We start from the raw sequence: 26,183 nt of genomic DNA on the forward strand, positions 1-26,183 counted from the left end.
AATAAATCGTCGAAAATGAAGCAAATTTCACGCGTTTTTTTTAATGATTTGTAAAACTGTACAGTGATGCGTTCTCGGGCAACTCATAGCAACAGAAATTTTATAATGCTAAGAATGGCACAAAAGGCCAAATTTATTCGTAAAAACTACAACTCAAAGCCACGAAATTTAGGTCGTGCAAGCACAGATATAAGCCAGAATGTAATGGAAGACCAAGAATCGCACGTAAATTACTATAAATACAATAATCGAGGCGAATTCAGGTAAGAGAAAAAAAACACCTCAGATGCTTGTTGCTCCAAAAATCCAAAAATGCCGGGCGACTGAGACAAAGGCATACTAAAAAAATCTCTCGGTGCGAAGGAAGATATGCGAGGCTTCACGCGCTAGCCATCGGTCACAAATTTCGGGTCTGAGTTCACGACGAACAAACGCACAGCGACAGCGGCGCGTCGCAAGTTTACCAAGCGGACCGGCGAGTGAGGCAGTCGCGGGACAGATCAATGAAGGGAGTACGTGGGGTCAATAGCAGCTCCGCATTGCACGCACGCCTACCTGTAAATATGTCGGGCATACATTTATGCCCTCATCAGTAAAACAAGGAAATAAAGGCAATCATTTGATGCATTCTGCACACAAATGCGTCGTGTTCAGGACTTGGATTTCTTATCCACGTAATGTGATAGTGAACCACGGAAGAGTGTTGCATATATTCAGACTTAGATTTTGGTAATAAGATTAATTTGTTTGGCTACAGTGGCTTAATCAAGAATGACAATAGTTTACGTTCATTTACGTTTACGTTCATAAGTTGATGATAAGAATTGCTGAAGTTGGACGGTTCTAAATTGCTTAGCGCCCCGGACGCTCAATAATACTCAATTCAAATAAGTGTATAAAACGGAATTATATATTTAAAAAGGCACAAAAATAACTAACAATTTTTAAATTTTTTCTTGTCACTGAAGCTTTTTTTCTACGACATCGTTTGTCCAAATTTTTCTTTTTCATATATATTACCCTGCCATATATTTTGAAAATGCTCATTAACATACTCTGTGGTATGACGGTCCTCGAGTGTCGTTTGCCAGCAATCAATTTAAATATAACTGCAACACAGGAAAGAAAGATTTTGTAATAATTAAAGGGAGAATGAGTTGCTTCTAATAACCCGTGTTGAATTATGTCAACTTCACTCTAAAATACTCGCAAAATGCACTCAAGTTAACTGTATCGACAAGCTTATTTAGAAAATTTCAGGAAAAAATTACGAGAATAAGATTCTAAGCAAACATTGAATGACGTCTGCACACCTAGAATAAGTAAGTACTTGTTCACAACTGCCCGTTGCAGTCGAAAGAAAAAGTTGCAGATCTGGGGAAAAACTCTGTCAGAGTTGAATGAAGGAGAGTTGCAGGCAAGTTTAGGAACATGGGCGACGACAGCCAGAGAAAGCTCTTCGAGGAAACTTGAAGTAATACACAAAAATGAGGCAAGTTTAGGGCCTATAACAACTCCTACCAATCATCATTGGTAATGCAATCAGAGCTGATCGTTGCCTCGATCGAGCGATTCTAGAATGTTTTAGTTAGAAAATTTTTATTTTTCATTAAAAAATTGTAAATTTTTTTCCTACGCGTTCAAATTTCAAACCCTCTAGAGAGTTTAGTTCTTCAGTTATACGAAACCAATAATGTTTGAAAATTTTTCTGAAAATTAAGCTGTATAACAATTTCAAGAGCAGTTTAGAAAATTATTACATAATATACAAAATTATATAAATAGTATTAAATACAAAGCTTTCAGTCAACTGCGAAAATTGTATATCTAAATACAAATTTTACGCTGATAGAAATGGATTGGTAGCTATAAACGACGCAAAGAGGACATACTGCGAATAATCCTATTAAGAAGATAAAAAACAACTATCAACTCCTCACATTTCGGAGCTATAAAAAAATCATCAATTTTAGCTCAAAGCAGAATAATTGGATGCAGATCATACAATGCACACGAAGTGTCAAGTAGATTACATCAATCAGGAAAGTTAAAAGAGCACGAGCAGGTGCAGCATTCGAAACACAATACATCGGAGCTGGCACAAAAAATACTGAAGTGAACTAAACTCGGAAATAAACGAATCGCTAGTCAGTGAACAACAACACGGGACGAAGCTACACAGACACAGAGAGTGACTGGACATCAAAGTGCTCTCCTACAAACTTTACTTTCCGCACTTTTCCACTGGACTGTTGTCAGTAATCGAGCAAAAGTTCGGCAGGAATTACTCTGTCGGTGGAAAATTGGGGCTGCCGGCAATGAAAAGTTTTTCCTCTCGTGTTAAAGCACATCAATCCACGGGCTTGAATTTATGTACGACCAACAAGGTCGTACAATTTAGGTCAATTAGAACAACAGGCTTTGGATTAATTAGAAGTGTTGGTACATAACAACTAAGTAGCAACAGGGATGAGAATTCAGCAGGCGACAGAAAACCAGTTCAGAAACTAGGTGAATTCGGATATCTATTCGCTGAAAAAATGTACATATAAAATATAGCACACCGCGAAGAAAAAAGCAGATCATTTCCAGGAAAAATTGGTGGTAATAACTAAACGCCGGAGATTATGCGCGAAAAAAATCGTAAAAATTAAGATTATATAGATTAATTTCAACTAAAATATAGCTAAGAATAAAACAGGAAACGTCAATCGAATGAAATGAACTGCTTCACAATCAGTAACGCGTTTCAATAACACATCTAAGGAAACTTGAGGCGTAACCAACTTGGCGGTGAAAAATAAATTTGATCACGATTCAATTGGCTAGGACGAGGTAATCGCTGAAATAAATGAATATGAAACAGGTGGGCGAATCGAGTCTCGGAGCAGGAAAGAGACAAGAGAAGCCGCAGCAGAGGCTCCAGCCGACCGAGTATCGGCAGGCTGCGCGCGATACATCGTCCAATTGTGTCCCAGGCGTAAAATGAGAACTGGAGATGCGCTACCGAGATATTGGATGTGTTAGGCTTATTTTCCAGCCAAGATATGGAGTTGTGAGTGTCGTCGCTTTTTATTTGCAAGGGAAACCGAAAGACGATATGGTGCGTATAATGGGATGCACGAGTTGCTCATGTCAGGAGCAGAATGGAGATTCTAGCTACGTAGCTAGATCACCCTGTTATGATAGACGCATTAATGAAGGACACTCAACGGGCATCTCAAGTGGCGGACGATTTTTGAGTGTTTTTTGTTTCGCCAGGAAGTCGACATCGTCTCCAGCTACATATTCCAATTATCAAATAGTGATCAGAATCGGCCCCAAAATGAATAAAGTCAGAAAAAGCAAACTCCAGTTGCTTTTTGGCTCACCACATTGCATGCAACTTGGATATCGATCAGATATCAACCGGATGACCAGGCGCAGTTTTATCCAAGGATATTTTTAATACTAATTTGGATATTTATGGTTTTCAAGTTATATTAAACATCATTATCGCTAATTAAAAATCATTAATAAAATTTCACAAGCAAGATAAAAAAAATTATTCTAATGATACGTTGCCTGTATTTTCTAATTTACTATTAAATAATGTAGAATTTAATTACTTCAAAAAAATTGATTGACCTGCCAACTTTCATAGGCAACGCAGAGCAAAGCGATTGTATTCACCAACGCTTCAATTACAATTAGAATGCGCCAGCATGCACGACTTAGTGCAAGTAATCCATCAGAAAATTGCACCAGAAACGACAAACCCATTGTAACGCGACTAATTACACTTCCAAAATCTAGCCGCACTAATATGACAGATGCGCACAAAAATGCACGCGAGCACAGACAAAATCTGAGATTGAGATGAGGCACGAGCGACACACGCCCCACACCGACAGGCAGCGTAAAGCCAAAACAATGGCATGGATTAAGTGAAATATTAAAGGGGCACTCGAGGGTGGCAGGGTCGGCCACTACCAAATACGGACCATTTCTCAACACTTTCAGCCTCAGTAGTTTGCGCCGCGAGTCAAATTCTTTCTCGGCAAGCATCAGAACTTGTAACGAACACAGGACAAAAAAATTATCCAGGCTTCTTTTTCATCTGAAAAAGAGCACGATTATAAATTAAATGCGATTCTATCGGACACGTCTAGACGAGGGAAAAAAATATTACGTGCAAATGAGCTTTTTTAAATTTATACCAGGGATTTTCCAAACAAAGTGACACAAAATTCTGACTAGCAAGTGATCAAAGAATGGTTTCGATTTCAGATTGAGCAAATGGAAACGAGTCTGTCTCCAGCAGAAATTATTCAGAAAGCAAGGGTGGTGATCAGCCCGAGGGATGCGACAAATGGAGAAGCGCTAGGCCAATTGTGCTCGCATCTGGGCTTCTCTTGATTGGGAGATGACTCGAACTGGCAGCAAATGAAGCTCACCCGTAGCATGTCAACAGAATCTGAGCCGAGTCAACAGAGTGGCCCAGCGGCACAGAATCCAAGAGGACAAGTGATTCAGTCATTACAAAGGCGATCAAATGCTTTGAGTGGTCAACGAAAACACCGCTAGCATTAATCAAAGCCGGAATGGTCGATGAAGCCGCGCAGCATCTACACAAACATGCTTGCAAATTTCGACAATTCTGAGCAAATTGCGGATCCTTAGGTTATTGGCATTTTATTTAAATCGCAAAAATTCATTTTATTGATTTAGCTATTGACTAAATGGTAGATGAAAATAAAAATGTGATAGTTATTGGTTTACACACAGTAAGAATCACGATTAATACTTCAACGTAACGATGCTTTCCAAATTCATTTTTAATATGAAACAACCTAATTCTAACTAAATAAAACACACAACTGTACTATATAAAAATTATAGCGAAAGTTCGAAAACATACGTACTTGATGTAACTACCGCAATAGGTTATAACTCGGGCATGGACAGTTTAACTGTTGAGCAGTTGAGAAGTCACGGGGGGTTCGTGTGTGTCACTAATGCTGCAAAATTATTCCAAATGAAGTTTCACTCACAATACACGATTAGGTTGTTTTATTGTTTTGTTTGAAGCATTTCCGCACTTTCATTGATTAATGCACATCTTGATTCGAAAAACTTTTAACTAAGGCGACATTTTCCTATGAAAATTCAACTTATTTGTTAGGTGGATTTCGACATGGCTTACGGTTTGAAATTAAAAGACAAAATTGATTATTTTTGCAGATATACTACAAAAAAACTGACTGAAAGGCTGAACGTAAAAACCTCAAGAAAAGACTTACGTTGCTTTTCTGCAACCTTCAACCTGAGCCTACAGTGAGTACTTTTTAGTCAACATGATATCGTGGAACGCAATATCAATAGAATTCAATTGAGAAAGAAGCTTATAGATAACTAGTAAATGATCATTTACGTCATCATGATTTATTTGAAAAAACGACAGGCAGTGTTCGCATGAAATAACCTGCTCCAGACAAGAGTTCCAAGGCAGGATATTGTGGCAGGCTCGGGAAATAATTGAAAGTTTATTACTTGACAACCATGACAGTCAAACCTTACATTGCAAATCGCACAGGACAAGATTTGATGATAAAACATCCGTTATTACGAAACTTGATTAAATAGCAAAATCTGTATACTACGCGTAATTGGAACTTTTTTTCAAATAATTTTTCAACCCTCACTTGCCGTGTTTCCAAGCCCATTCATTACCATATTTCAATTTTTGCAATGGCCTTGATACACTAGCCGCTAAAACAACCATAGTGACACTACAGTACTTCATTCAAAGGACGGCAAATTAGCTAAAAAAATCCAGCACACAGAAAAGGGGAAAAAAAGGGGGGCAGTAAGGTTTCAGAAGATGCATGGCTAACAATTAACGGAACACACGATGAATTGGTGGTCCATTGAAGGAAGCGGCAGATGTGAGAGCTCGCTGAAAGAACGTTTCAAGTGACTGACATTATGAGCAATGATTATTTTATGATGAGGTTCGTGAGGCATACCGAGGATACAAGTAACACAGGAAATGACATAACACTGATACCACTGAATGAAGAAATACGGGCTATCGGCGGAGGATGGTAGGAGTATCTGATCAACATTGGGACTTTAGTGGGTGAAGTGACACTGGGACCCTAGTGGGTGAAGTGACACTGGGACTCTAGTGGGTTAAGTGACACTGGGACTCTAGTGGGTAAAGTGACACTGGGACCCTAGTGGGTGAAGTAAGCGACACTGGGTGACACAACTGACGAACCAGGAGTCAGGGGAGACTCACCATGACGTCGAAGTGAGTGACGTCCAGGGCTGCCGGCTGATGGTAGAAAGCAGCGGCTGTAGGAGGAGGTTGAAGATAGGAGAAGATAGGTGTGGGAGCTTCTGCCGCCGTAAAAATTGTGGTGGTTTCGGGAGACGGTAGTAGGAAAAAGTAAGGGAGCGGGGTCACCTAGGGGAGGGGAAATAACACTGGGGTGCTAAGTAGCGAAGACGATTGGTATGTGGAGACTAAGGGACACAGCTATCAGCAGGATCTTACACTCAACGCATGGAATGAACGGGGAACGCAACTTGGGAGCGAGAGCAAAGGCTCAACCTTACTTAGAAATGCAATGAACTAGTCTCTGGAAATAAAATATAGAATTGACGAAACACTCGGACTGATGAAACTGAATCCTGTGTAGAATTGACGAAGCTTTACGTGGAGCTGGCTATTTCAAGTTGGTCTCTCGAGTAGACTTCACGGCAGTGGGCTGCTTCAGATATCATCGATGATTCCAAAACTGAAGCAAGATCTTCATCAAGAAGATGGACCGGAGCGGAAGAGTCGACAGCGACTACGAAACCTCGGGCGGGAAGAAATGACAGACCAGTTGAATGAAGCACAGCAGAGTATAGTCACGCTAATTGCTGAGTAGCGACAGCTTCCATACACGTGAACTGCTAGAATGAAATTAAGAGTAAGAAGAGTCGAAAGAGGCAGAGCCGTAGATACAACAAGCTGTGTCAAAGCACAGCTGTGATAGTGCAAGTCAAACGGCAGCAGTAGCAGCGGCAGCAGCAGTAATGAAGACACCAAGCAGAGTAGAATAGCAGCCACGGCGCCGTACTAGCGATCGCTCACGACTGACGCACTGAACGCAGCGAGAGCCCTCGACTACAGCTCCTCTCCGTGTGCTGGTGGAGGGGAGTGAGTCTCAAGAGGAGCAGGAGGAGTGGAGGGAGGAGGAGGAGGAGTGAGGTGAAGCACGAGACGAAGAGCACTGCAGCAACACGACAGCCAGCAGAAGCAGCGACCGGCGGACTAGAGGCAGGAGCAAGAGGCGGGGCGCTGATGTCCTCTCATCTTCTCCCTCTCTCTCTAGCAATCCCTCTCCCTGCTACCCAGCCTCTTCCCCTGAATCGGAAGGGCGATTCTCCCTCTCCGTAAATTTCAGGTGATACGTTCGGCACGGGAAAGATACTCCTTCCAGGAATTTCTGGCGGTTCTTTACTCATCGCGGGATTTTAAATCCCTTAAATTTGAGGCAACGGCAGCTTCGCCCGGGTTTTCATTAGCAAATTTTATTCATTTTCTAAACGAGCCTAACTGTATGCATTTCAAATACAATCGATAAAACCGAACGATAATAGAAATTTTTGTAAATTATTCGTCATAATAAAATGACATTAAAACGGTTATTTTGCCGCGGAAATAGACGGACAATATCGTAAACACTGATTTTCAACGTTAATGAACTGCATTCGGCCGATCAATTATTATTAAATACAGGGTATTGCCTGGCACTTATTGTAGCGGACGTACACGAGGACATTAGAATTCTAAACACGAGCACCAAAATTTAACGAAAGCTCATGTTAGTGGAATATTCCCATCCTAATACACTTGCTTCGATAGTTGGTAACTAAAATTACCATCTTTCATCTTAAAAAAGTACCCATATATTCATCTGAATGGTAAATAATTTATTGGATGCATAAACTACATATATAGGGGATTAAATTGATCCTTGTTTAGTTGAAGTCTAATGCCTAAAGTCTATTTCAAGTATCTAAATTTAACATCGTACAATACAAATGCATTGAGAGATAAAATAGAAAATGACTCAATTTTGACGATGAATATATAATACCGCAGTCCGGACAGATTTTTCACTTTGAAATCATTGTGTAATAACAATCAGCTACTCCGAAGATTCTAGGCTCAACAAATTTCAAAATATGCGATGGACAAATTAGATTTGAATCGATGTTTAGAAGAATCGATGAAATGAACAAATATTTCGTGATGTGGCAATTGAAAATCATCGGAGTTTTACGTCTTCATTAATAGCGAATATTAATAATTACCTCATAAACAAAACAAATAATTAGGAAACACATTTATCAAGAATTTTAACAGCAATGAGAACAGCCAAAAAAATCACCACCTTTTACGAGAGAAAACCTTTAGGAGTCTAGCTCCATCGTCACTTCAAAAACCTAAAACACAAGTACAAACAATTGGCAAACTAAATTTCACATTGAAGATATTAAAACATAAATTGTCAAGAAAAGAAGGATGAATAAAAATGAAAAGAAAAATCTATCTATTTACAATTTTGAGGAGATGTGAACTGTAGGCGGCATTTAGACTAGGCTTCGGTTTAAAAATATAAAAGGACTACAAAATTCTCAGGTCAGAAACACTGGTTGTGGAGGCTAAAACTCTAAAATCACTATTGGACACCGGGACGTTGCACAGCTCGGCATGAACGTGTACTGCACGTACGCAGATGATAACCCAGGAAAACCCTATATTTTTTTTTTACCCTATATTGATAACCCAGGAAAAACTTTTATCAATACGTTTTCAATTCTCTTATATAAATGGTGAATTTTTTTGCAGTTTTCTATGCTATCAAATTCTTGATGAAATCACTTGATTTAAACAATCAAGTGATCTTAACACTTATATCAGATCGAAAGCACATTTTTATTTATCAATTTCATATCAACAAAACTGCGGGCATACATAAAAATGTAACTCAGTACTCACTGCAGTGAGTGACAGAGAGCGCATTTTCCCGTCGACGAAAACGTGAAGTCACGGACGGACAGACGGACATGAGCACAATAGGGTATTTTTTCCATAAATGAGAAAATGCGCTAAAAAGGACCATAGATTCTACAACTTCCAACGGATTCGATGTCCACTCATTCATTTATTCCTCATTGTTTTATGCTTAGCAGTTAAATCTCTCTTAAATTCATCTCTCTTTATCTCTTAGAGCTCGCTTGAAATTTTAGAGCGAATGCCGAAAAATTTGAGAGGGCAGAAGGAAAGCTGGCAGCGCGAGGCGAGCAGTCAAGTCACGGACAAGAACGGCGCGAGTTTCTGCGACTTTGCTCGTATGAAGACAAAGGTCCACTAAGATTCAGATGGTTATTGACTGCACAGAAATTTCGAAAAATCTGTGGTCTGCGAAGGATTTTGTAGGCGCTCAGGAACCGACCATTATAAAGGAATAAATAATTTGTTTAAAATAGCAAAAGAGAGATGAAATCATGGATGCGAAGAACGCGCGCTTCCGTGACCTATCAATAAACGCAATGAATAAATTGAATAACCGGCGATGAATAAAGTCGCATCGTAATTGACGGATAATTGATAAACAAAATTCAATAATTTTTTGTAAAATGACGATTATATGAAGGGCTCATATCCACTGTAAAACCTTAGGTCACTTGGGGCAAAAAATCGGATTCTCTCATGCGGATATCGTCTGGATAATTCAAGAATAGATAAATGACGAATAAAATAAAAACAACAGGATGCGGTAAATGAAAATAGGGTGAATGAAGGAACTAATGCTAAGTAGCAGTTGCATGGGTGAGAAACAGGGAAAGCGAGGGAATGGGTGATGAGAGGGGGTCAAATGGTAGAGGGTTAGAGCAATTTGAGAGAGGACAAGGATAGGGGAGCTTACACATGCCCCTCCTTCCTGTTACCTGGATCATGCGCATCCTGAGACCCCACCACCATCACTGTCATCACCACAAGCAAGGCACACCAGCAGCATCAGCAGCAACGCTAGAGTCACAACACCACCACGCGTGCAAGGAACCACTGCTGCTGGAGGAGACAGAGTCGCCCTAACGCTTCAGTCTTTCTAAGAGACGCGAAGGCAGCGTGTTGCACCAACGTCTCAAGTTTTTTGGAGATCTCATTCCTTCGACACTCAAAATCACGAACGAATTCTCTTCGCGGAGAAAAGCTTCAAGACCAAATTCACACGAATAAATTACGCACGCAAAAAAAAACAACTTCAAGACCAAATTTGCACGAATGAAAGACGAATAGAGAAAAGAGCTTCAAGAACAAATTCACACGAAAAAAAACGCACACAGGGAAGAGCGTTAAGTCTTAATTAAAAATTTCGTGAGCAGCGAAATATAAGAAAAATTTACACATAATCTTGATTACAAAACAAGATGAAAACTAACCTCCATGAAGATAATAAGTCAAGGAGATAGGAAACCGCAGATCTTAGTAGAACAAAAAATAGTTAACGATACATGTGCGTAAGATGAATATTGCAGTGTTGCGTCTTTTGGATAAAAATCTATTAGAAATTTGACGGCATCAAGAGAGTTGAAATCGATCAAGGTTTCAAGCTAGGATAATACTTGTAATTATATTTTGATGATAATTTGCAACTGAGGTCATCTCTCAAAAAAGACCGAGGGGACATTGCTTTCTTGTGTACAGAGTTTTTTAGCGAATAACTTTAAACCACAGCAGCAGAAGAATCTTCAGAGCAACGTAACCCTTCAGACCAATGTATTCTTATAGCTGAATTGACATTATTTAGATCGCGCTACCAGTCGTTTGTAATTTCATCTTTAAAAAAAATCAGCCAACCACAACGTGTTTTGAGAGCTAAAAAACGTAATTCAAGAGAGAAATTACTAACATTTTTTACGTGCTGGGAAAAAGTTTTCAGCGCATAATCCGTGTTAAGAAACGTACTCCAAGATCAGGAGACTATCGAGTCAAGGAGATTATAGTCATTTGATTAAAAAAGATCGTCTGCGAATTTCAATAAAAAATCGTCAATAAAATCAATCAAAATTGCCTTCAAACATCGATATGCGGCACTGAAAAATTATACGAACAAATATCAAAAGGAATAAGTGAGCTCAACATAAGATGCAAATGACTGAAACGAAAATCAAACTTATGACAAAACGACACTACACAGGGATAAAGTGAAAAAATTTTCAACTGTGAACACGGAAATTAAGAGACACTCATTTCATAAAGTACCCTTAAGAAATTGATGGGATGCCGTCCAGTAATTAATTCTTCAATCTCATGGCGATCAATGTAGTGAAAAAATAAAGATAAATTACTTACCCAAACAGGAGGATGACATGAAAAAGGAAGGTAAATGCAGCACAGTAATTGTCAACGAAAGAACTAAACTTACCTTACGCAACATGCTGTACTGATCGAACACAGATAGACGCTTACCTGCAAAGAAACCAAAGAAAAATTAACTACAGGCAGGTAGAAAATTTTAAAGAAGCATATGGTGAATTGAAAATCTAAGAAAATAATTAAATGCAATAAAAACATAGGCAGTTAAGGTAACAAACAAAAACATAAGAAATTAGCGATTCAGAGCGACAACAATACTTTGAACCCTCCATAACCGAAAACTTCGAAAAAAATATAACTCAGTACTCACTGCAGTGAGTGACAAAGAGCGCATTATCTCGTCGACGAAAACGTGAAGTCACGGACGGACATGACGAGCACAACAGCGCCATTTTTTCATAAATGAGAAAATGCGCTAAAAATACACGGGATATATGGAGACCGCCAAGACGAAAGAAAGCATGTTGATCAGTCACCTTTCGAGCCCGATAAACGAGTATCAAAAACCAGTACATTCAAAATGCCTAACAAAGCATCAGTGATCGATTATCGCCACAGGTGTAGTACAGCCTCTAACAATGCATAACATACTAGCTGATGTCATTCATCAAGTGCGGCTTCAGCATAGAGAAACTGACGACTGTAAAAACCACTCATCGAATTATTGTCAGCCACATAATATAGGAATGAACATAAATATCGATTAATTCTCTATAACGTTGTTCAAAACTTAAATTTAAATCAAAGACGTAGGAATTAGTGCATAGAATAATTTCAAAGTCATGTTGGTTAATCAACATGTATGTTGTCAGCGTTGCGTGAATTACAACCTTTAAATAATTAATTTTTTTCGCAGTAAATTAGCGATTAAAAATCCTGCTACAGAATAAAATTTCACAGTTTTGAATGAAGGTAATTAGGTCTTAAGGAGTCTGACAAACAGTTGTACAGGATATGGTTGTCAAACGATTCAAGTTAGCCAGTCATGCAAAAAAATACCAACATAGTCGGAGGAAATCTTCAGCTGCGAGTTTTGGAATTACACATTCACATGCGACATCACACAATAACATGAATATCTTTCTGGAGGATGACTAGCGGTAACAAATTATGTTTCATTATTAATTAACTAGGTGACGTGCTCACAAGTAAATGACATACACAAAGATCCTGGTCTGATCGAAACGGGAGTTTAGTGTAACAAATTCAAGATGATATCATGTGACACGGGGAGAATGGTTTTTCACGGTGAAGATGTGAGTGCTGGCCTTATTGAATGGACTGAACACAATCGGCTTTTGGAAGCACGAAAGCTTTCACGATAATAGCCCTGCACGAGATTTGACCGAAACATCAGAGCACAACGTTTACGCACTGAATAACTTCTTACAGTACAAAGCACTGCACGCTAAACCGTTCAATAAAGTAAAAATTTTATCAGCAGTACAGACTTAAAAGGAATTGAAATACAAATCCGGAGATGAAATATAAGTAAACCACAAGCTTGATCATAGAAAGCACCTCAAAATATTTAAAGAATAAGTTAAATCATACATACACGGTTGAACAACTAAAATTAAGATCTAAAAATATAATGCGATGCGTGAGGCAGCGACTAAAAAAATCTCAATACTGAATTAACTTGAAAGCTATCGAAACGATTAACTTGAAAGATAACGATCGAAAGCTAAAATGATACTGGAAATTTGAGTGCGAAATGCGTACTACCTAATTTTGATTACCCGAGTGTCCGATACTAAGTAGAAACTGACTATTTAAACTTTGATGGATCAAAATTTTAAATTTTAAAGGATCAAAATTAACTTTACGTTATCCTACTGGCAACCCGGGCGCCACCCTATAAATTTCAAGATCAAGTTACTTCCATTATTTACGCTTAAAAATCACATTTTTAATAAATCGTAATCCATTCTTGAACAATCAACTCGTCTTTCATCCTAAAATGAAATAATACAAATCAAGAGGTATAAACTTTAATTTGCATGCATTTAATTAAATAAGCGAGACTTTCGGCATGAGCTGCAAACATCCATAATTTCCGCTTAAGATGACAGATTATGAGATAGGCGAATTATTTTTCAATGCAATACCTAACTAAATGGTAAATTATTCACGCCATGTAGCTTGAAAAAGCTATCGTCCGTATCAGTGCCAGATGTCTAACAGATGCCACCGGCAATCGGCCAGCGTAGGCTAGCTGACGGAGCTTCAAGGTTTCGAAGACTAGCCATAGGCACACTTTTAGTTCTCACTCCCCCTAGTTCGCATTAGTTAACGAAAATATAACTCAGTACTCACTACAGTGAGTGAAAGAGAACGCATTTTCTCGTCGACGAAAACTTGAGGTCACGGACGGACGGACGGACAGACGGACATGGTGAGCATAATAGTGCATTTTTTCCATAAATGAGAAAATGCGCTAAAAATAAAAGTGCAACGTATAATCTAGAAGTAATGTTTTAGTTTAAGTACTATAATAAAAGCTTATCTAATTGCGGTCGATTATTCATTAATGTAGCCAAAAAATCCTATTGGAGGTCTATGAATATGATTTGGCTTCAAGAAAAAAGTAGCCTACACGTTTAACTAAGTAATTTATACAACCAAATCAATCCGACAATATTTTAAATAACTTTTCGCGATACTTTGGTCCTGGCTCAAGATCGTGAAAAAAATTATATTGCGAAAATATTGTGAGACGTAAAGAATACGGTCACTTAAGCATCAAAAACCGCAAAACTTCCAATAATTTTCAAGTACAGTTTCGTACATTTTGCCTGATTTGACATACCCATCAAACTGTGCTAACCTATGGTAGAGCCTAGCGAGAAACTAGAATGCGCCGATTGACGCATCCCCTGGTGATACTGACGATTTGGTCACGACAGTTAACCCCAACTGCAAAGCGCTCATCAAGTGCGTCTAAACGACGTAATGCGAGTAATTAGGAAGGTCGTGAGTAGTTGCCTAGATGAGCTATTCAGGGACTCTCGTCCGTTTATATGGCCAGGTGAAAAGACATTGAGTATTCCGAGGAAGAGATATACGTGATGCATGACATGTTTAACGACATTCAAACACAGGCTGTAAATCTCAAAAGATGATCAATAACAACTGAATTCCATTAAGAACCAACATTTTTAACTAATTCTACACATAAACTAGGATTATTTTTGCAATAACTGTGAAGCATCTTTTTGTGTGTTTTTCATAAACTCATGCATAACGGAGAAAATGTTCATCAAACTAAATGACAGCTTTGAATTAAATCGACTGCCGTTATTTTAGCGTTCATTATTTCCTAAACATAAAACACGATTCAAATAACACCTATATAAACCTGTAAATTCGAAGTAAAAAAGGTCAGAAATAATCTCAATTGTCGGCAATAAATCTATAGTTGATTTTGGCCAACTTCTTTTCACCTCCTAAAAAAAATGAGCGCAACAGGTGCTTGCCTTCTAACCTGGCCCAGAAACCTTCACCAGCAAGGGGAGTCTGTGGTACAAAATCCCGTGTCAGGTAATCTAACGAATAACCTTTTCGGGAAAAGCTGGGACAAAATTGTGATAGTTTGAAGGCAGGGGGCCGCTTGGAGACGCGCCCGTCACTTGTTTCCCGAAAGACGAGGCGGTAATCCCTTCAGCAAAAGCAATAACGAGGCAATCGAGGCAGCGCTCGAGATGCAACACTAACAGGCCGTCAATATTCTCGGCAGGCCTTGTGCAGCTCGTCAAATTTCCGAGCCGCCGAGGAAGTCGTCAAATAAATGCACGAAAATCGACTTGGAGAGAAAGAGGTAGATGTGTTATTGAGTTATGTTTAATTTTAATGTTTTAAGTGCCAAGAAGGCGAAGAGCTCGTTTAGAATTTTTAATATGCACAAGTAAATAACATTCGCTTCGCGGCCCATAGATTTTATCGACGTGGCCTATTAGCCACATACCTTTTGAGCGTACAGAAAATCGTTGAACTTGGTTTCAATTGGCGAATATAAGAAAAATATTCATGAACATACAAAACCATCATTGACATGCGTTGTACTGTCATTCGTTCCATTAATTTTAAATGTTAGCCAAAGTTTGCTGACTTATCTCGTTGAGTTCCGTGCCAATCGTAAAAGTTAAGTCTCTGGTGCCAATCTAAACCTAGCTAAAAAAAAGTGTACGTGGCTAACAACACTTGCGGCACTATTGAGGAAAAACAGCGTTACCGCTTCAATATTGCCCTAAGCAAATTGATGCGCCCGATTGGCAGCGCTCCATAGATTGACAAGACATAGGAGCGTTGTATGGCGGCCGATCTCACGTCTAGCAGCACAGAATTAAGGCAATGTGATTACTTTGATCGAAAGAACGACAGCCAATTCAACCGACTGAAAATGTTCCCAAAAAGAGGGATGCTTGATCAAGCCAGATAGACAATGCACGTCAAAGTAGAAGAGACTATAGAACCTTTTCATAATAAAAATGAAATCATGCTCTACGAAAACTCAGCTGTATTGACTATGTCATTTACGTAGATAACTTTCAGAAATTGCGAACAAACAGGCCAACATTTCGACGAGTTTTTCAATAATTCCACGTCAAATATTTGGGTAATTTTCTTCAATGCATCTCCCATGAAATCGGAAGCTTAGTTAAGCCTTTCTTACAGAAAACAGTCCTTTCGCAAAACAAACACAATGGCCAGGACCAGCAAGAAACATCTCTGTTCGAGATGGACCTCGCAGGGCAGTATGCACAACATGGTTTGTCGCTCAAGAGAACGTGGCGGTTTAACACTCCAACATGGCCTCCACTCAGCTTGCGGTAGCGTCTTTAGAGAAAACCTACACTGGTTCACGTAACATCGAATGAAGGCATCACAAAACCAGAATTTATTTCATTACTCAGGAATAATTTTATTTCCAAACAATTCAAGTGAACCTGAATTTTTCAATGATGAAGATTAAAGTCTGGACAGAATAGATCTGAAAAAACTCACCTAATTACACATTAATTACGAATAGATATTTCAGAGCATGCAGTTCATACCTTCTTTATCTATGCAGAGATATGTTAAGATAACCTTTGACATTGTTATACCTTTGAGAAAAAAAATCATTTTCTTTATTAGCGTCATATGTTTTCGTTTTTAGTATTTAATACTTTTAATTTTCATTGCCACAACCATTTACGTTTTATCCATTGTATGTATTCGCTAAAATTAACTCAAAGCCGACCAACTGAGAAGACTCGTGTAATTTAACAACACGAATTTTGCAATCTGATGCCGTCCTTCACTTTGTATTTAAAAAAAACTCTTTCGTTCGCAATTCAAATCAGTAGCATGTTCTCCAACTCCTTGTCGACCTTGATTGACGGCAGATTAAAACATTTGAGGTAAGTCAACTGTAACTGCTGAACAATCGCATGAAAATATTACGGTGGATAATCTCAGGTAAAATATGATTAATTTGCAACCAACGTAAGAGGCATAACTATTTGCTGCCAGATCGCAGTACTTCTTCTTACTACTAACTTTGATCGATGAAAATGAGAATATTGGTTCTAAATCGTAAAGCACGAATAAATATCATTAGATCGCAATCAATGACACTGTTCACTGTTTTGGTCATGTTTACACCTAAAGATACAACAGCAAGAGGAATCTTACTTGAATCAATCACGGTCAGATCAATTCTTCTATCACATAATTCATACACCAATCAACGGCCTTCGACCAACGACTACCCATGCATTGTAAACATCTGAACAGCGAAGCAACGATTGCAACGTATTAAGCAAGAAACGTTAGCCCGGACGAACGAGCCAGATAGAGCGCATTCTTCGGAGGTGAGAACCAAAAGGGAGGGAATGACGACGACGGCAGACGGTGGGAAAGAAGGGGTCGTTGAGGATAGGGTGATGGCGAAGAAAGCAAATACCTTGCCGCAACCACTCTCTCATACGAGGTCTCTGGACCGGTATCCTGTGATTGTTCGCTCTCCAACATGAACGTAATTATCCGCAGATGCCTCGAAGAACGTGTTTCTCAAATCAAAGTTAAAATGACCGGTGAATAAAAATATATAAAATAATAAAGAATGACCAATGCGTTACAATGCGTACTATCGCATACTGCTGCAACGAGGAAAACTCCAATGTTTTTCGCCTAGGCATCAAAAACAATGTAAATAGTTCCTCTTGCGGAGACAGTAGAAACAATAGATAAAGAAATTATAACAGAGTTTGGAGAGTGTGAGACTGGCGACAAGCAGCGATGAGACGGAGAACTCCAAGTCACGGGAAGTAGTTACCAAGGTGAGGCAAGGAGAATAGGTCAGCAACCGCGCCATGTACGAACCCGTCTGCTGTCGAGCAGCTGCTGCACTAATAACACACGCAAGAATTTCCACCACGTTTGTTCTCACAGCTTGCATCGTAAGATGAATTGAAGATCATGTCCAAATAGAAAAAATGTAATCACCTATGTGAGCATGGAAAAACGTAAGGGATCAAATGCTCAAAACTAACTATATGAACAACACTGATAACAAAGGAAGGTGTGCAGTTCGAAGAAGAACGCATCATATCAGAGGCCTGGCAGAAATAAGACAGTTACGAAAAAGCCGTAAAAAGCTGACAGAAACATAAAATTAATCATCGATCTGTTGTGCATGTATCCAACGCTGCAGTTCAATCTAGAGATCATTTCTGGAATAATTGGTAGTCGATTCAATAAAATAAATGTACAATGAGTGGAATACCGTATTCAAGAAAAAATGACGCGAATTTTTCTTCTTCCGCGAAGAAGAATAACGCGGAATATTCAAGAAGAATAATGCGAATAATTCCAGAAAGCTTACCAGATGGAAAAGTAGCGAATGAAGTACTACTTTTTTGCAGTGAATCAACAATTCAAGTAGGTAGACGATATTGCAATTTCGTTAAAGCAGCTACTTGGACCAAGCTTCATTTGAAATCAATTTTTGAAGAATAAAATTTAAATAAGCTGACTCATGGGAATTTAAACTTTCAACTTTCCCAAAATATAGTCTAGTTATTTTTGCATGAAATTGAGAATAACATCAGAAACAACAAATTAAGATTGAAAACATAGATATTCAGGAGGTTTAGGTTCTTGGAGAGAAGAGCTGCTTGATATATATAGTGGAGGGCGTAGGGATTTTTTTTTTGGGTCGAAATTCACGTTCGGCCACCTCTGGCCTGCGGGAATTTTGCGCAACGGTCCCGCCAATCGCGGCAACCACCTTCGCGATAGCGCGGAAGCTGGCAGTGCCTGCCGGCCTGGTCGCTCGCGGTAGGACAGACTGACTGCGGCAGCAGGCCCTTTCTAGGCCGAGAAGCGCTGCCACAATATTGCGCTGCTGTGGACATTCCTGCGCTGTTGATCACCCTGGCGTTGCGCTGGGGCGAGCGTTGGCGCAGGCAAGTTCACCCGCGGCTGGCTTCCAGACTGCGGCGATTTCTGACTGGGATTTCTTATTTAAATTTAGTTTAGATATCAAATTAAATTTAGATATAATCAAGAGCGAAAATGTATTTTTAAAATTGTGTCTGAATAATTTAGCCAGGTATGAGAGTCGGGTATCGATTCAATCAACTATGTAGATACGTGTTGAGAATAATGAAGATATAGGTAGCTTGCCAATCAATAACTTTAGAGATTTGAATTCCCAATCAAACAGAAACAAAATTTCAGAAGCATTGTTTTACAGAAGATTCGAGAATAAATTCGACCGGAAAATATGTGTAGTTGATTTGCAAATTGATCGGTAAAAGTGCAAATGGATATGAAGAGACTAGAGTCTTAAAAATAAAAACTTTAAAATACTCATAAAACAAAGATTTAGATTTAAAACGCAGTTTAATTGAGGTGATTTTCGACAGCGCTAAAACTGGACACTGAAAATTTTCCATTATATCTTATCTATGAATGGAAGCCGATTCTTCAATTTTCGACCCCCGTTAATCCACACAACGGCATTCGGTGCGGAAAAACACAGCTAGTCATCTACAATAGAGCTTGTTCGTCTGCAGAAGCACTAACCTCTATCACGTGACCAACATTTAAACATAAACTGGATAACTAAACATTTCAGAACAAACAAGAGAGATATTAAGGAATTTATCTATAATAGTATTTAATTCTCTTCTCTTGAACCACAAATAAGATACTTCAAATATTTTAAACCGACCACAGGGGGCTATGCCCTCATAGTACAGAGCCCACTGCCCTCACAATACAAAGCCCATTGCCCACTGAAATACGGAGTAGTTAATGAAACAGAAACAGAGAACGCGAAGCCTTAGATGCTAAAATGACCTTTTAGTTATCACTCTCACTCAGGTGAGAAGCAGCATTGCGGCCGTGATTGTCAAGGAAGCAATGGCTGAGCGTGACAATTGTCTCGGCCGTACAGACATTATGCACTTTCATTCAATGGTCATCCGAGGATGCACAACATCATTGAAAGGACCATTAAAACCTTACATTGAGTGGCTCACTGGTGACTCAACAGGGTCGAGATCATTTGGACCAGCTCAATATACATACTATAGGGCTCATGGAAAATCAAGTAGTATAAAATAGAGAAAGTCGTTGTAAAACCAAACGTCTAAAAGCAAACACCAATAAAAATTCAATCTTTGGAAGTTTTAAACCAATATTAACGTACGTAGCACAATTCCACAAAAAAAACGAAAATTATTGCATGCAACAAATCAAATTTGCAAGAATCAAGCATTTTTACTAAATCTACGAATAGGCATATTCAATACAAAGGTCCAGGTCAAGCATGGAAGGACCGGCTTATCCGCCACAAAAATGCCTGGAAGAAATACTTGGAATACATTTTCAAAGGTTTGATACACAGTCTCACGATCTATTTTTGAGAGGCAAGGCTAAAAGCTTAGAAACAAAGTATCAGACACCCGAAATTTTAACGACTTGAGTTGGGTCATTAAGCAAATCCCTGAACGCGTTCTGAGAGCGTACTTAAAAATATCCCTGGGAATAGGAGGAAATAAAATAACGTGTCTGCACCGTGTCGATTCCTAATTGATCAACAAACTCATATATAAGGCACCGCCAAAATCGAAGTCAACCAAGATATTAATTTGGAGGCACTTTAATGAAAGACGATAGAGTGGAACCGGTGTTTTCATACAAACAAACTATCGTTGTATGTTCGAACAGCGAAGAATGAGCATTAGCGATGTGTCATTTTGTAAAGTTAAGCATGAGCTCAAGATCGAATCTCACTGTGATAAGTTTCGTTCAAAGACGAAAAAGTGCTTTAAAAATAACCAATAATTATCAAGACACAGCACTGAGTTTGACGGCGGTCCCAAAAACGAGAAATCGGCTTCAAGGAAGTGTTTCGTTAAAGGATGCAAAAGATCTAATTGGTATGTAAACGAATGTTAGCTTTGAGGGTTGATGATATATAGGTGCGATTTTCTTTTATTGCAAATGCATAGTTTCTTTGAAGTAAGTAGGAACGTTTGCGTAAATGATACACGTGAAAAATACCAAGTAAAATTTTAGTAATTTCATCTTTTCATTAATTTATAACTGCAGATCCTTGTAAGCAGTATTCGCAATAAAAAAATGAGCCTTGTGCCAGAACGTTGGATCTATCAAGAATTCCATTATTTAGAAACGGTCTGTCCGGCGAGGAGGACGTTCGACAAAACTGGAAGCGACGCCGGTTACATTCCAGAGCAGCAGGTAGAGCAGGGAGCACAATACAAGAGACAGATCCCAGCAAGAGAAACGAAACAAAGGTTAAATTGAAGCGGTCATCATGAAAGATTTCTCGCGCTGGATACGTTCAAAGCAATCAAAATACCAATGAACCCAGTCTTTAATGACACCATATTTGATCATGTGAATTCGACGCAATACAGAAGTTTTTGATCCTTTACAGAAAATTAGGAGAATAATTGAAACCACTAGATGTCCCTCTAACTCGCCGGCAACCAAAGTTTTTTTTACTGCATTTGTCCCAATTCGCGCAATTTTCGTGTAAAAAATATGTTTCACTAATAAGAAATTTCGTGCAAAACAGTATGGATAGTTACTGCAAACGCTTTAGAATTTTACATACAAATCACTGAGCCCAGTTGATCAACTAAAAACATATAAAAATAAAATAACAAAAGTGACCCTGCACAATTAGGACACGCATGATCTAACAACGCCCGAGAACCAAATAAGAAATGTATGCACCATAATAATTCAACACACAACCATAAAAAGCGAAATCATTAAAACAAATCATTGACATCAAGCTGAACAGGTTAGTATGCAAGCTCTGCGCATCGTTGACTGCGGTTTGAGCAATGATCATAAAAACCTTGCATATCAGTTCAACGAACTATAACGTGCAATGGTTCTGGCGCAACTGTTGAAGTAGTTGAGAAGCAGCGAATAACGTGCAGGAAAAAGTACAATTTTATTATTAAGATATTCTAGGCTATTCAATATTTTAGTTCAGTCCGAGAAAAGATTTTCGTGCGGAATGACAACACGAGCAAAGGAGAACGCAGCCTGTTCAGAATAATATAGTTTCACATTGACATGAGCAACGGCTTATTAAAAATATTTGCGATAATCTACACGATAAACAAGGCAGGCAAAAATATCAGAATGAAAAACTTGTCGCAAAATGCTGTCTTTACGCGGACAATATTACACCATTTTCTTTCTTCTACTTTTGAACAATAATCGCTAGAACACCAAAGTGACATTAGATGTCAATGGAGTTAAATTTAATAGAAGTATAGTATTTTACACAACGTAGTAGTAACGACACTAGTGAGTAAACGTGTAGATATATTGTTGTTTAGAATAAAGACGTACCACATAACCTATTCAATGAGAACCCAGCACCATTTTGCTTTCAACTTCTTGCAATTGTTGAATGCCTCCAGTTTTCTTGCAAACTTTGCCGATCATACTGAATAATAAAGAATTTATTTACAAACTTATATAAACAGGGTAAGGTAACGAATGAAAAAAATTGAAAGCAAAAACTGGACAAACAAATGTAAATAGATCTGATTTATAAAGCGTATAACGTACTACAATATGCGAGGACATAAGAATATTAAGACATTTTATCAATAATATTATTGATAAAATTAATATATATTATATATATTAATATTTTAATATATTAATATTTTTATCAATATTAAGACAAGAAGACATTTGTACTTTTACAAACAATGACACCAGCACGAAAAAATCCCATAAATCAAATTATTATTCAAGGATCAATACTACGTAGAAACCAATACATCACAACAAATATGTACGTACTGCGCATTAGAAACGAAGTACATAGGTATTAGCTTGCTTCCCATTTACTGTGCGTCTGTGCCATTTAGGACTTTTGACAGTTTAAAGAATGACAGGGCCTGGAATTAAAGGCTCGAATAAGAATTTGCAAAAAGACAGACATATTTGGACAAGTCTGCAACAGTTATCTCGGTATTATTACTATCTCCAACAGAAGACAATAACCACAAATGTTAAATGATCTACAGAAGTTCTTATGTAAAACACCAAATGGGCTAATTGCACAACACGATTTTTTGGAGAAATAAAGACGAAACGACAAAAATTTCTTCAATTTGGCTTTGGCAGCATTTAAAGTTTAACATAAAATTGAACTTTGCTCTAGAAGATTACAGAAGAAATATTACTACATGAATAATGTTCCCGTGAGTATGATATTAATACGAACTTTCACTTTATCTATAAAAACCCATAAAACAGAGAAAGCTGAAAAACAACAACGACTGAGAAGCAAGATAATAGAACAAAATTCACGAGACAAAAGCATTTTACTTGCCCATCGTAAAAAATAGTTATACTGAATGGAAGTAGTTATACCTGAATGAAATATGCACTGACGTTCCTATCGTAAGTTACAACACCATCACGGTTAGCCTAGTCACGAGAAAGCAGTCTGGACACCACAGCAAGTTCTATGTCACTAGAGAAAGCAGTCTGCAAACTTTCCCATCGGAATATCAGACATATTAAAATTACAAGAAACGACACGCACAAACTTACGAATTCGTGGAAATACAAGACGAAGGAACGACACTGACAATCTAATTGACGAAAATAACACAGAAGCGTTTGCACCTAACAAATATCAGTGCTGATTTGGAACACTTTAAGTAATAACCGGGAAACCTCTCCATGTGTATCAAATCTGACCCTATAAGTTAGAACTCGTAACTATAACAATTTAATCGTTCATGGGACTTTTCAATTAATAACACATGAGCTGCCTCCATTGAAAATACAGGCTTTCGCAGTGACGCGGACGCCGTTGTCGTTAACACGTGGTACCTATTTTCCTTCGCAAGCTCAACACGACGGGGCGACCCACAACGAAACAAAGTAGAATGAGCAAATTGCATTACACACACACACATACTTACAATCACAGAGATAGAATGGATCAGCTGAGTTTAGTTTAATAACAAAGTTTGGCGCGCACGTTCACACCCTACCACTCACTAGTACAGCATCGACTGACAACACCTCAGCGAATCAACGGAGAATAGAAAACGTGACGCGCAGAAGAAAATGGAAGCATAGGGAAACTATTTTAAAACGCACAACAAAGCCGCCTGTTCAATCTATTGTTTCCCCTCCTCCTCTAAAGAAAGGCACTTCTCTTACTTCACGAAAAAGAAAATCTGAGGAAATATTCAAGGGAATAATTCGGCAACAAGTCACGGTAAGAATTTTCACATCACATGCATTAGCAAAGGAGAACATGCCATTGTGTTTTGTCAAATTTTCCTTATAATTTATTAATCAATCTCCAAATGGAGAACGATTTCTGTAAAGAATTCCATGTCCTGAAAACCACAAAATAATTACTCATATCAAATAGTACGATTTATTTCGGGTGAATATATATTAAGTCCCTCTTCGCTTTCAAGAAAGACAACAAAGAGCTTTGCAACCTCGGCATTTACGGAACTTGGAACCGGTAAGCGCAACCTCGCACGTTCGCTGCAAGCAGAGACGTAAAAAAAGGAAGACGAGTCGGACCGTTACTATGAGGAGTGTAGAGGTCAGACTTCATCCAGCGGTGAAACGGTTTGGTGCTGCTCATAGCGAGGCTACGGGCTCTCAGTGCAGTCATTGCTCCTATTAGCCACCGCTCACACCTAGAACACAGGCTGAGACTGCTGTTTATAATTAAGGCTGTCACTGAAGTTTTTCCCCATAGCTGTCAATGCAGTTTTTGCTTCTAGGCACTGCCGCTCACGACGAATACACGTGTTGTCATCAGCGGTGTTCGGTGCCGCTCACGCGTACATGTGCTGTCACTGCTGTCATCAGCGATGTTCGGTGCCGCTCACGCGTACATGTGCTGTCACTGCTGTCATCAGCGGTGTTCGGTGCCGCTCACGAGTACATGTGCTGTCACTGCTGTCATCAGCGGTGTTCGGAGCCGCTCACGAGTACATGTGCTGTCACTGCTGTCATCAGCGGTGTTCGGTGCCGCTCACGCGTACATTTGCTGTCACTGCTGTCATCAGTGAGAGTGGCAGCAATCACAGCAAAATAATGACGTTGCAAAAGAAAGTCGTGAAATAAAAGAGAATGGGAATGCCAAGAATGGATGCAACCTTAAAGTGAAGCTATAGATACACTACAGGCTTGGTTTAGTTTTAGATCATGGGGCGCATAATATCGAGTCCAAGTTTGAACCACTCACAAAAAAACGCATAAGGAGCATATAAAAAGATTTCATTGAGTTTTCTGCTATTAAAAATATAGCAAGGCTGGCTTTGAAACACGTAACTTATCGGAGCTTAATACCAGCCCCGAGTATCATGGAAGATTCGTTAGTGGGCTCTCTGTTACCGATGTAATATAACGGGACATAGACGAATCATACTTGAAAGTAAAGCCAGTTCTGATCATGGAATTTTCGATCATTCACAGAAATAAAAGTGAGGCATAGAATGAGCCATTCCGCATTGTAAAAATTCGGAAATTAAGTAACTGTTCCAGAGACAGCATCACTAGACTAAAGATGACACCGGCACGAGATTTTAATCTAAGCGTAAAGATCCGTAAGATTTTCTCGGAACGGTACAGCGAGCTTATGACAGAAACTGCATTTTATGATTCATAGCTGTGAAATGGCCAAAAGTATGATAGACATCGATACAAACAAGTCATTTAGCTCCACCAAACTTCGCCCATAAACGACGAGTTGCTGGCCGATGTCGATAGTGGAGCCTAAATTCTAACATCGTTTGGCCAACTTCGGTGCCTCGCTTTCGTGATGACCTTAAGCGAGCGAAAGTCGCGATGAGAGATAAAAATAATGCCATGACTAGAGTAGATAATTATCAAAAATAAGAGGAAAATATGTTAAAGAAATAAATTAACACGCTTGATGAGTTTATCGATGACGATCATCCAAGGTACACAAGCAAGCCAATTAATACTTCAAATTGAACTAATTAACAAAATGTCTTAGAACATAAAATGAAATATTGAAAACGAAAAATTCGGCACGCATGCACGCCAGCGAGAAATCGCGTGAAAAAATAAGTTAAGCGAAGAAAAAGCGAGAAAAAATAGAGCATCTACAAAAACTATAAACGAAATCAAACTAATGAATTGAACAAGAATGTAAAAAACGTGATTCAAGGTCACTTACACACAGTTTAACAAA

At 38.7% G+C, this 26,183-nt stretch overlaps 1 protein-coding gene across 9 annotated transcripts in view; it reads right to left on the bottom strand.

The window, feature by feature from the left end:
• The window catches only part of LOC108665694 (polypyrimidine tract-binding protein 2), a 170,773-nt gene that overhangs the window by 70,399 nt on the left and 74,191 nt on the right, over positions 1 to 26,183 (bottom strand). Inside the window, exons 1-2 of one of the 9 annotated variants that reach the window (XM_047880566.1) lie at positions 23,917 to 23,997; positions 11,475 to 11,518 (exon numbers count right to left, since the gene is read on the bottom strand). The exons of 7 other annotated variants lie outside the window; for them this stretch is intronic. In XM_047880566.1, coding sequence (XP_047736522.1) covers positions 11,475 to 11,486 — 12 coding nt within the window. In that variant the 5' untranslated portion in view covers positions 11,487 to 11,518; positions 23,917 to 23,997. Of the gene's footprint in view, positions 1 to 11,474; positions 11,519 to 23,916; positions 23,998 to 26,183 lie in introns of those variants that run through there. One more of the 9 variants, XM_018152474.2, reaches the window with a different exon arrangement.

This window comes from Hyalella azteca, unplaced genomic scaffold, assembly GCF_000764305.2.
Source record: "Hyalella azteca isolate HAZT.00-mixed unplaced genomic scaffold, Hazt_2.0.2 contig5580, whole genome shotgun sequence".
Lineage (NCBI taxonomy): Eukaryota > Metazoa > Arthropoda > Malacostraca > Amphipoda > Hyalellidae > Hyalella > Hyalella azteca.